This window comes from Amborella trichopoda, chromosome 11 (genome assembly GCF_054954075.1).
Source record: "Amborella trichopoda isolate Santa Cruz 75 chromosome 11, AtrichopodaSantaCruz75HAP2 v2.0, whole genome shotgun sequence".
Taxonomy (NCBI): domain Eukaryota; kingdom Viridiplantae; phylum Streptophyta; class Magnoliopsida; order Amborellales; family Amborellaceae; genus Amborella; species Amborella trichopoda.
The window spans coordinates 36,420,244-36,432,932 of NC_142346.1; the positions used below are offsets into that span (position 1 = coordinate 36,420,244).

At 38.3% G+C, this 12,689-nt stretch overlaps 1 protein-coding gene across 1 annotated transcript; it reads right to left on the reverse strand.

The window, feature by feature from the left end:
- Positions 1-790: 790 nt before the first annotated feature.
- LOC18436752 (uncharacterized) lies at positions 791-10,352 on the reverse strand. Its single transcript, XM_011626040.3, has 3 exons — positions 10,075-10,352; positions 1,917-2,429; positions 791-1,258 (listed from the first exon to the last, which is right to left on the reverse strand). Exons 1-3 carry the CDS (start codon positions 10,282-10,284, stop codon positions 1,016-1,018), a joined length of 966 nt encoding a protein of 321 aa, XP_011624342.1. The 5' UTR covers positions 10,285-10,352; the 3' UTR covers positions 791-1,015.
- Positions 10,353-12,689: the final 2,337 nt, after the last annotated feature.

Sequence of the window (12,689 nt, forward strand, 5' to 3'; positions counted from 1 at the left end):
TTTGCAAAGAATGTTTGCTATTTCTGATGCTTGCTTTAATAATAGGGAAACTTACGTTATTATCCACTATTTTTTAATCTATCCACCAATTTATGCTCATGTCCCTAATTTTTTATTTTTTATTTTTTTCCAACATGCCATCAATTCAAACTTTCAAAATCCGAACCAAAATTATTAACAAATTAGTTCAGTTATTAAAATCAGAATCATTTCTTTGTAACCGAACAGTTCGGATTTTAAAAACTCAAAGTTTAAAATTCCGACAAAACTCAAATAAACCAATTTGGATTTTTAAAATCCGAACCAGTTGACTAACAAAAAGCCTGTTTGAATTTTCAATTTTTGAACCAATTTGTCAATAGTTTTTGTCCAGATTTTGAATATTCAAACTGATAGCATTTTTTTTTTGGTTTGTTTTTTGTTTTGGTAGGGGGAGGGGGAGGGGGGTGGGATACATTTTCCATTCCACAAATAACAGTGAATATTGGCAGGAATTTCCCTAAAAATAATGGACATTATTTGTATTATTCTATTCCGCATCCACTCTCGAAAATGAAGGTATCAAAACCACACATCTTGACCGCTATTCGTTCACTTGATTTCTATTGATCCTAATAAAATTACAGAATTTTGCAGCATTATCCAGACCCATCCATCCCAAATTCCTGAATCACGTGATTCACTTGATAATTCAATGAGAATAACACTTTTAATAACTAAAAAAAGGATAAAAGGAGGAAAAAAGGGATAAAAGGAGGAAAAAAAGGATAAAAGGAGGAAAGAAAGGATGAATAGGAGAACATAGTTTGGCATACGAGAGAACATAGTTTGGCATATGAATGTTGACTTGTGGGCAGTAAACCTTCAGGTGCAGGAAAAGAACAGATGAAACGAAGTTCAATGTTACAAAATTAGACGTTACCAACCTCTGAAGGTAACATGATAAATGATTTCTATTGAAAGGCATGCATGATAAATGATTTCTATCGAATATCACAAGTTCAATGTTACAAAATTAGATGTTACCAACCTCTGAAGGTTGTGGACTTACACTTGAATCTTGCACTCCACCTAGCTGTTCCGTGGGCTTCGGCTTCGGTGAACCAGGAGACGGCTTCCGTGGTCCTGGACCAGCTGAGACTTTGACCATGGCAGGCCTCAGTAGACGATCACCTAGGACAAAACCTCGTCGAAATTCTTGGATTATAATGCCTTCTTTATACTCTACAGACTCTTCACGTGCAATGGCCTCATGAAGCTGCACAATGCTAAATGATCAGCAATAATGCAAAGTTAAAAATATGCATATGTATTGTAAAATGGATATCAGTGAACAAATCAACAAGTTTACTCCATTGTGTGCAGGGGTCCATGCTTCATGCAGCAGCCACACTATCGATTGATAGAGAGAGAGAGAGAGAGAGAGAGAGAGAGAGAGAGAGAGACTTTCATGGTTTAAATCCCTATGACCACGGGGTATATGCGATCGCTACAAATAAAAAGAGGGACCCGCATTCAAAGTCATGTCCATGGCTGGTCCCATTCACCCTCCATCTGAGGGTGACGATCCTGATGATAACATAACCCCTTCGGTCATGAGGATCAAAGTAACATCTCCCTTGTGGAATGTATTTAGTTTTTTTGTATTTTTTTAATTCTTAGTCAGCAGTTTATTGAATCTCTAAGCATGATTCTTTTAATGTCTGTACAAAAACATGCATGTCCCCTGGAAAAAAGACATTACAGATCTATACCACATCATTCTACATACATACACAAGAAAAATACAAGCATTCCATGGCATATAATTAATCCCCCTCTCAACATTACAGATCTATACCACATCATTCTACATACATACACAAAAGAAAAATACAAGCATGCCATGGCATATAATTAATCCCGCTCTTACTTACTGAGGGGTCAAAGGGCTTCCCAACTGTCTCAACAACAGCTACTTTCAAGCTTCTCATGATCTCGACAAACTGCTTGTATATTCCCTGATAACTTCCATCGATCTTCTTCTCCTTCTCTGTTTCAGGCTTAAGTTGCTGCTTGGCTCTCTCAAAGTTGTCCACCATTGGCAAGAGACTCTCAATTACATCCCCTTGAACATCAGATGTGAGTGTCAATCTATCCTTCTCCGACCTCTTCCTAAAGTTCTCAAAATCTGCTTTTAGCCAGAGGAATTTCTCCTTCCCTGAAGACAACTCAGCCGATAAACTTGTAATTTGTTGTTCCAAAGCATTCTTTTCCGTTTCTATGGCATAAAGTTTCGTTTCTATATCAGAAATCTTATGTAGGTCTCCCTCTACAATAGCCTCCTTATAAGCATGGAAAAGAGTAATCACAGGCTGGGGTTCCTCATTGACAGCTTCATTTTCTGATTCTTCCTCACTGATCTCACCATCTTCTTCTCCCTCTATTCTCTGAAATGGTGGCGTAAATAGAAGTCAAAGGTGATGAGTATGGCAATCGGCATATTGCATAGGAAGTGAGTGACAGACTAGGAAAAGTGCATTATCGCTATCCATGGACACTTTCTACACTGTTTGTCTGAGTGCATTCTCACAATTAATGGCATGCCACATGCATTTGCGTATTACCACATGGAATATGACCAAGGTTACAGGGTAATAAGATTAGCAAAATACCAAAATTGGAAAAAAAAATCGCCATAAATATTTTGAATCATACCAAGGTTACCACTGAGTACGCCACCCATCCCCAACAGAGCTAAGAAACAGGGGAGCTGCCATTAATTAAGATTAAGAAGCCACTTGGTAAAACTAATAATAATATTAATAGAAATAGTAGAAATACTAGTAGGAGCAGCACCACCACCACCAATAACACCACCAACACCAGCAACAGCACCAGTAGCAACAATAATACTAATAGTAGTCATAGTAATAGTAATAGTACTAAAAGACGCTCTCTGATGGATTGCCACAATGGTGAAGTTATCTGATGGAAACTTGATAGGAGTTGCTGTTAACAATTGTAGCACTACATCCCATATTCAATTCCCACATCTGACCTACCATATAAAAAAATAAAAAAAGGTAAATTCCATTTGCAGAGTACCGATTCTATTCAAAAACCAAGGAACACTTTATTCTGAAGAACCCCAAGTGCATAGATTTCCTAATGCAGCGCAAAGGTCAAGCCATTGATATCTTAGTTACTGGGAAACTCCTAGGGAACAACTGGACAAGGGCGAGAGGGGAAGGGCATTTTAAGGGATTTCCGAGGGGAATCCCAATGAATCACCATGGATGCATTAACTCTGTGGGCGAGAGACACCCACTGCAAGGTTCCTGCAACTATGGCAAGTATAGGTAACCTCAAAAGTTATCACCATTTCTTTCCTTGATACGAACACACATCCTCAACAGGAGCCAAGTCTTTCATACATATTTTATAGTTAGAATAGAAGAGATGTTTGCTAATTATTAGTTAATAGAAAATAAACTATCTACAGGGATAACTGAAAGCATATTCTCCGATAGAATTTGAACAAATTTGGTTAAAATTTTAGTCTTCACTTCTTTTCTTTTTTTTTTTGATATGTTAACAGTAGGAATGGAAGTTGGGACATTGTGTTGAGGCATTTGCACCCCTAACTATCGATGCCCCAGCCCCATACCCAAGAAGTTCTTCATTTCTTCTCCACTACCTATGCTCAATCTCCAAGAAAAATCAACAATTCCATTAGAATGAACAGGGTAGAATTTGCTGAGGCCAAATTGTCACTGGGAAATTCTCAAAGGACAATAAAAATTAAATACAGCCTCTGTCAGAACAATGTATAAATTGGCTACTACTACTCATGAAAGCAAGGGCATCACCATTCAAAATTCGCTTTCAATGATGAGATTAAAGCCTTAAATAAAGTCAGTCCAATGAGTGCTTAATGATTGTTCACCAAGGCCATAAGGCACATATGACATTCAAATGCTTAGAGATCACTTCCATACAATGATCTTGAATGGATCTCAATAGATCTATGCCACATAATGTTGAAATCCATCCAAAGGGCAAATATTACTTTCATCAAATAGTGGTCATCAGAGCAATGATCCAACTCATGTGATGTCCCTCACAACTGCCTTGGTTTACCACTTACAAACACCATGTCGTCTTACATGCAAACAACAAATTGGGGGTTTTGAGAGTATATAGTCATAATCTAAGTTGTTTACAGTTCGCCAAACTGCAGTATCCTCAATTCTTACATAAACCGAATCTAATGTCATCTAGACTCTTTTGACAGTGCGTCACAAAATTCTCCCAAAAGAATCATATAGTAAAATATATTATATTTTAACTTCCTTTTAATTTAGCCTTCAGTTTTCTTTGTTAAACCCTAACAAAGAGAACGAGCTACTAACCCATGCCCTAATTCCAAAACCCCAATACCTCCAACCCCTTACTTGGGAGTTCCTCACCGTATTCGTCATTGGATCCATACTAGTACCTCATCTAATAACCATAACTTATAAACAACTACACAATAAGAAATGCCATAGTAATCAATTAGAAGAATATGCCTTCTTGACATATTTAAAGTTTAAAGTCTTATATTCTCCCAAAAGAAGTTTTTTGTTCTCACTCGTTCCCCTCCCGGGTGCAAAAGGCAACATACTTTGATATAAAGATGTATATGTATAAAGGTGTGTATGTTATTAATATTTAACTTGGCAAAATTGGATCCTAAATAAAAGAGTAGTCTGCTAGTGTGAGCACCAAGGTCAATCTATCGACCTTTTTCTGACTAGGGTATCAACAGCCTCATTTGACTCTCTCCAAATGTGTTTAAATGTCCATATCATTAAGAAACAAGATAGTAGACTGCTTAATGACACAAGAAGAGATCATCAATTTTTTTCTTTAAATTTTCTTGCTAGTCCACTCAAAAACCCTTGGCACCATTGTGCCCTCAAGATAAGATTTGACCCCAATAGGGCAGAATTTTCTGTATGGTAGATAATCAGCTCCAATCTGAAATTCTCCAATTCTATCTATATATTTTCTAACTTCTATGCTGAAACATCTAAGTCATGGGAATAGAGTTTAATTTTGCCTAGGTCACTATTATCATCACCTATTAGCAGGGAAGACAGGTGATGTAACAGCTCTAATAAAACATTAGGAATTCTTAAATTCGACTATGACATCAAGAACTGATTTTAGTTCAGAACCGATTGAGTTTACACAGTTATGGATGTTTTACAATTTTTATGCAAAACGAAATGACTTGCTGATTGAGGAGTGAAATTTAGATAAATGTTAATGATTAGGAGGTCAAATTTAGACTTGTGACAATTAATTGGCATGTCTAGGTTTTATATGCATTCTTTCCTTACACTTCTGCATCGGTCTAAGATATTGGAGGGCCTAAGACACAATACTTGTGCCTAAACTCAATACCAACACAGCCATTCATGCCTAAGTATACAAACCACACTTTATACCCATCAATACTTTGGCAAGCTCTCAATATGAGCAAGTGTGATAGGGATGGAACAGATACTGGTCAACCAGTCTTTCGATCAAACCAGCTACTAACTCTATTCTAGGCTTCTAACATTAGAGAGTAGCACGGGTTGAAGACTTGAAGTTGTGGCAGCCCTACAACTAAGAAAGGCTTGAAGAGGGGCCAACCACGTATGTTGCAGCCATGTTGGAGGAAGAGAAGGGAGGGCAGGCGAACCAGTCCATCCCTCACGAAATAGAGAAAGTACTCAAAGAGTATGGGGACGTAATGCCCTAAGAATTGCCCAAGGTCTTACCCCCAACCAACGAGTTAGAGCTAGAGAGTGCAGCTGTGAAACAGGCCCCGGAGTGCATCACCATATAGGATGGCCCCTACTGAGTTAGCGGAGCTTGGGAGACAACTCAAAGAGTTGATGGAAGCCGGATACATACAAGCCTCTAAGGCACTTTATGAAGTCCCCCGTGTTGTTCAGAATAGGCAGAGCCTTCGCCTATAGAGTCCTAAATTCAATAAGGTGACCATCAAGAACAACCTACACCCTTTATTGTAAAATTGTTCGATCAATTAGGGAACGCAAGATACTTCTCAAAGCTGGACTTACGGTCTAGCTTGTGTAGCCAATGAGCAAAGCCCCAAGCAAGTGCTTTGAGTGCTACGCTAGCACTGGCAACTATCAAGTGCACATTACGGAAGGATATGAGTCTAAAACTATGTGTGTAAGGCGATATGGTGCATTTGAGTTCTTACTGATGCCTTTTGGGCTAACCAATGCCCCTGCCACATTCTGCACCCTCATTCATTAGTTCGTCCACCCATACGACGAGTGTAGTAGTATACCTTGATGACATCATGGTCTATAGCCAAAAACCTTAAAAGACCTTGCCACCTCCAAACCATCTTTGAAGTATAAACAAAGAATCACCTCTATGTGAAGAAAGAAAAGTGCTCCTTCGGCCAGACACTTGTTCTTAGGGCGGCGGAGGACTCATACAAATGGATAAGAAGAATGTGAGAACCATTGAGGAGTGGCAAGCACCTACTAAAGTAAGTGCGTTGAGGTCTTTTTTAGGCCTTGTAAACGAGGTTCATCACCAGCTATTCCAAAAGGGAAGCTCCACTCACTGATCCCTTGAAGAAGGACCGAGCAGGTCAGAAGAGTGCCAAGAGCTTTTGAAAACTTAAAGCAAGCAGTGGCGGGGTATTACGACTACCTGATCAGACCAAGCTAAGGTACATACACATGCCTTGGACTATTATTGTCTCAGTATGATGATGCAGAGATAACTCTCCCTTAGGAGCCACAGTAATATAATCGAAATTGATTGAAAAATGAGTGTCCTCATATCCCACCATGCTTCGAGTAGGCACCATCTCTGATGTGAGAAGACGATATTTGCCTTGTAGGCCCACAACAAGGGGCACATAGAGTGCGGCACTAGTGCAGGGTAAATAGCTTGTAAACTCCGCTCTGTCACGGATAGAGCAGCGACTTCTATCGAGAGTGGAGGTATAGTATATGTCAAGAAAAGCTTCCAAGTACCTTTGGCAATGTAATATGGAGCCCGTTAGATTGTAGGAATCCATATCCATTCTGGAATGATAAGGACAGGAAGAATAGAACTCCGAAGTTGCTGCCTCGGGTGGATATAAATTGTGGAGAGTCCAGGCATTCTGAAAGAAATCTGGCACAGTCAGTCAGTTAGGTTGTTGCAAATCACAATATACTAAGAGACCCAGATATTGCCGATGTCCATCTTCCAAATTGTTGCAGGCTTCTGTTAGCAAAAGGAAATGGCTGGTAATCCAATGTCAAGTTTGCTTCTGCTGGTTTGCCCAACACCCTACGAAAGGTAAAACCTACAAGCTTTTGAAGAAGACTTCTTCTGCCAATGCCGCGATATTTGTACAAAGGGTAAAACCTACGAGCTTCTGACGAAGACTTCTTCTGCCAATGCTGCGATAGCTGCTAACTGCACAACAGCAATTCAAGCAGTCGACATAACTTGCTTCCTTGAGATCGATCGTCTCACAGTTTGGTTTAGTCTAGGGCAAACATTGACAATGGGATTTTGAAACTTTACGAGCTCTCTGAACTCCTCGAAAGAAGATAAGCCAACTCTTTTGAATTGTCTGGGCCTAGCCTTCTCAGAACATTGCATCCGCTCCCTCTCCTTAATATGGCATTCCCGCCATTCATTAGTTTCAAACTCCTCAATCTTTACGAGTCCGCAGACAATACAGGAATTGGGCCGTTAGAAAAGTGATAGGGAAGAAAAGCACAAGTGCTCAAGTTCGCAGTGTTGAGCAAAAAACAAGCATTGAGTCAAGTCGAACTAGCATGTCAGAAACCCAAGGCTTAGCAACCTTCTTGAGGTATAGGTAGCTTGTCAAGAGCAACCTTGCTCGACAATTGATTCCCTTGCCTTATTATGTGCAGGGCTAAAACATGATCGGTCCCTCCAAAGTTGCTCCCTTGGGGTGAGAGCTCTCAAAGCACAGATAAAACACTTTATAGCAGGTGTTAGAACGCTCTCACCTTTCCTTTAGGTAAGGGTAGTGAAGTTCCCCTGGGTTTGCAGCAGTTTTCCAAAGTGATGATCGAGTTGGCTGAGATAATGCCAACTCACTTTGGTCCTCTATTGCAGGAAGGCCATATTAGCCATAAGAAAGAGGGGGCAAGAAAGGTTTGCTTGCGATTTCCAATCCTATTAAAGAGGGAATGGTTAAACCTATCCATGATTGGTTGATGAAAGTGTTACGGTTGTTACCAACTAATAGTACCTTTGATCAATCTAACCCGCCTGGCAAAGCAGGTCTTAAATAATTGTATTCGTTTGATTTTAAGTCAGCCACAGACTCTTTATTATCTAGCCTCACCGAGGCCGAGAAGCATCTTTGGCTCATAACTCATGCATGGATGGTACACACTCTTAAAACTGACTATTATATAGTACCCTTACCCTTGGTTGAAAACATCAACCATCGGTTATGTATAAAATTAGATTCAAGCCCTCTTTGTTTCTATGGTGCCTAGGCTGCGTTTCGAATAACACATCATATGTTAGTATGGATTGCAACCGAGCTCGTATATCCAAAGCAAAGGTTTCTGAAGTACGCAATTCTCTGTGATGACATTGTAATCGGGAATAGGCAAGCACGTTGCACAACTCTACCTAGAAGCCATTGAGGAGCCTTAGATGACCTTATTAGAAGAAAAGTCTCTTATATCCCGTGGATGCCTAGAGTTAGCAAAGCACTTTATGGAAAGGTCGGGTCAACATTAGTCCTGTATCAGTCCCGATGGTTAGGGCTCTGATAAATAGTATTGCAGCTGCAGCATACGATCTGATCGTATGCCCCTTTCCTTGACTTATCAACTATGAGGCGAACGAAACTTTATCCCCAAGGTAGGTCAATCATGGAAATCTCACTAGAAGCTCACATGTAAGAAGAACCTGCGTGGGAAAGAACCGGTCCGATCGGACTCCAGCTTTAAAACCCGGTCCAAAACACCAAGATCTGCACCTTTCATAATTGTCACCCATCCAATAGGATTGGCCGGACCAGGCACATAAAGCATAGCAGATTCAACTGATTCCCCGTCTTCTGCTTAAATAAGAATTGCATTTTTCATAGAACTAGTCAGCAGACAAATTCAACAGTGACTTTTATCATTTCTATAATATATAAACAATGTGCCTCGTTCATTACAAGTAAAGGCTATTCACTTAAATCATGTATTTGCAACTGATGCAAAAGCACTCGCAAAGATTTAAATTGAAAGAAAAAAAATAATCGGACAATATGACTTGGTCAGAATCCATATTAGAATATATAAACAATGTGCCTCGTTCATTACAAGTTACAAGTAAAGGCTATTCACTTAAATCACGTATTTGGCACTGATGCAAAAACCACTAGCAAAGATTTAAATTGAAAAAAAAATAATAATAATAATAAGTGACTTGGTTAGAATCAATACTACCAATCAAAAAGACCCAATAAATCTGATACTATGAAAAGTAAAAAACAAGTTCTTTCTAAAGATTTCCTGTTTAGAAAATTATCAATAAACACAGTAAAATTAAGTACTTTATTCAAGTGAAAACAAGGTGTGCCCCTGAGGAATGGCCAAATAAATTTGCCAAATAATAACAATGAATGAGGAATCCAAATGATAATTTCTAAGAATTAAAACTGAATTGAGATTATCACCTAGTGAGTCTTTGCCGCACTAGAAAATTCATCACAAACAATGCAAGAACGAAAACTAAGATAATTATCAACTTTCTGATCTCCCCAAGACCCCGAAAACACAACAAACTACCAAAAATAGAACGAAAATTCAAAGGATTTCAATCCCACAAGACAATGAAATTTGAACCAAAGGAAAAAGAAATCCTTCAGAAAATTAAACTGAAAAGACTATAAAAAGTGCTCAAGAGACCAACTGAGGCATCTCTCAAATTAATCCCAATATATGGTCAAAGGGCAAATGCAGGTAAAAGTTCGAAACAAATCCAAAACAATGAAACGAATAGAGAGAGTGAATTTTAATGAAGAGGGGAGAATACCTTAGAATGAGTATCTGCTACTTTAACAGCAGCTGTGAAAGAAGACCTAGAGCCTGTTGGGGATGTAATGGAGAGCCTTAGCATTGGATTTCTTGTGGAATACTGGAACCTCAAGAGAGAGAGTGGGTTTGAGATTGAGGGTTTAAAGGGCGCAAAATTTGAAGAAGGGCGAAGGTTGGGAAGAGCGTGAGTGGAGAACGCAACCGCCATTAATGACGCACACCCCCAAAACCTCTCTCTCTCTCTCTCTAAATCTGGAAGTTCGAGATGCCCAGAGAAGAACCGAGATACCCTGAGGAAAGAGTTAAGGGGTTTACTGAAAAGAAAGGGTAACCCGTTAAACACAGGTTACTCAACACGTGTCCCGAGAAATTACATCATCTGACGTACTACAGGTGTGTAAGGATCCTACAAGGTCATTTCCCCGGAGCTTTTCTCAATAAATTTTATTACGGTCCAAGGTCATTTCCCCGGAGCTTTTCTCAATAAATTTTATTACGGTCCCCCAAATAAAATTTGGTGTCGAAATAGTTTATAGAAAAAAAAAAATTAAAAATAAAATATTATGATTGGAATAATCTTAGCCCTCCATTAAAAAATGAACGATTGGATAAAAAAAAGATAAAACTTCTATGTTATGCAAGAAACATAGAAAACTTTCCCTTTTTTGAAAAAAGTATATATAAGGTTGCAATCTTAAAATGTGGAATTACATATGTGTTTCAAAAATCCATCGAAAAGTATTTTTTTCATGTTGAAAAACATTTTAATTGATCATCTCGATATCGACATTAATGAATATGAAAAAAAAAAATTTAGTCCAAAAAATAGTGCATCTTGCAACATATTATCTAGACGCTCCAGTTTCAATATTTTTATATGATCATAGATCTATTTGATTTTAGCTATTTTTTGAAGTTTAAAATTTTATAATTTGATATGAAAATAGATTTTTAGATAATCCTAAGAATGTTTTACTCCAAAATTACATATTATGATAAAATTTGGAGGTGCACCTTATTTGGATTGTATAATGTGATTTTAGAGTGCAAGATCGAGGTTATTGAGGAACCCTTCCTGTACCTTTTTTTTAAAAAAATAATCATGTCGTGATATTTGGATCTTAAGATTTAAAATGAAAAAGAAAAAAAAAATCTTCTAAAGTAGCACTTTTACACGACGGAATTATCGTGCCATATGCTCGGGTCATGGAATTGACTTGGAATCGCTTGAGTCGGATTGAAAATAGATGGGTGGGTGATGGTGCCTAACTCTATTTTATTTTCTATTGAAATATGTATAATCATACGACTACAACGCTAACCTGACGACTTAAATTCCGCTCTGATTTTTGAAACCCTACTTTAAATTACGTTTTTTTTTTTGACAAGATCACAATGACTTTATTACTCAATCAAACCAACGATTACAGTAAAAATGATAAACACAATAATTAAAAGGATAAGGAATTGAGCACCAAAGATGGGGCCAACACTCCATCCTTAACAAGCGAGTCAGCCCTTACATTCGCTTCCCTAAAAACATGATTGAAAGCCACAACCTTATTTCGACAAATATCCAAAGCTTCCAACCAAAATCATCTCAAGCTCCAAGGTGGCTTACTAGATCTGGACATCCAATTGATAACATTAAGAGAATCCCCTTCCACCAGCCATGCAGATTGATCACAATGATCCTTCAACAACTTTAAACCTTGAAGCATAGCTAACATTTCAATTTGGTTTGTTGTAGTTATCCCACACGGGCCACAAAAAATGATTATCTCTACACCCTAATAATCTCTAACCACACCCCCAAAACCAGCACGTCCTGGGTTTTTCAAAGAACTGCCATCAAAATTCAACTTAAAACATCCACGATAGGGTGGGGTCCATTGACATCAAATACTGCGTCTAGAACTTCGTTGGTGTAACAAACTCCTCACATTCAGTCGAACATCAATATTTAAAATCCCGAAACCTTCTTTCATAAAAGAAAACCACAACCAAACATTTTGAAAAATCTTATAGTTTACACAATCTAACTCCCAACTAAAGCCCTCAAAAATTTGCCTATTTCTCTCCAACCACACTTCCCAAAGGATTGAAGCTCTAAAAATCTGTCATATCATAACCCCCTTTTTAAGCAAAGAAGGAATTGAGAGTTGATCTATCATATCAAATGATGTGCCAGTAAAGGCATTTGAAAACCAATAACTTGAAAGGCCCAGATCCACACTGGCAATGAATGAACAAATGATCTCCAGTCTCCTCATCATTTTTATACAACAAGTAAATATTGACGATTATTATCCCCCTCTTCCTCAAATTGTCAACTGTTAGCACTTTATTTTGGGAGAGAGTCCATAAAAGATTTGAATCTTATGTGGAATATGTCATTTCCAAATGAAACTGAGCTTTGGTTGTTCCCATCTTAATCTATCATGAAATAATATATGATATACAGACTTCACTGAGAACATACCATCTACAGTTAACTCCCACGCTACCTCATCCTCATGATGCCTGGATATGTAAATCGTATCAAGATCTAGCAACATATCACAGCACTGATTAAGAACAATATCTGGCACCCTATTATAGCTCAATCGAATA

What these genes read in the sequence shown, in the direction of transcription:
- LOC18436752 (XM_011626040.3), bottom strand. Translation starts at nt 10,284, where the DNA reads ATGGCGGTTGCGTTCTCCACTCACGCTCTTCCCAACCTTCGCCCTTCT. An exon ending in TAGCAGATACTCATTCTAAG is followed by an intron (nt 2,430 to 10,074) that starts GTATTCTCCCCT and finishes CCACCATTTCAG; the next exon opens with AGAATAGAGGGAGAAGAAGA. An exon ending in GGAAGCCCTTTGACCCCTCA is followed by an intron (nt 1,259 to 1,916) that starts GTAAGTAAGAGC and finishes AGCATTGTGCAG; the next exon opens with CTTCATGAGGCCATTGCACG.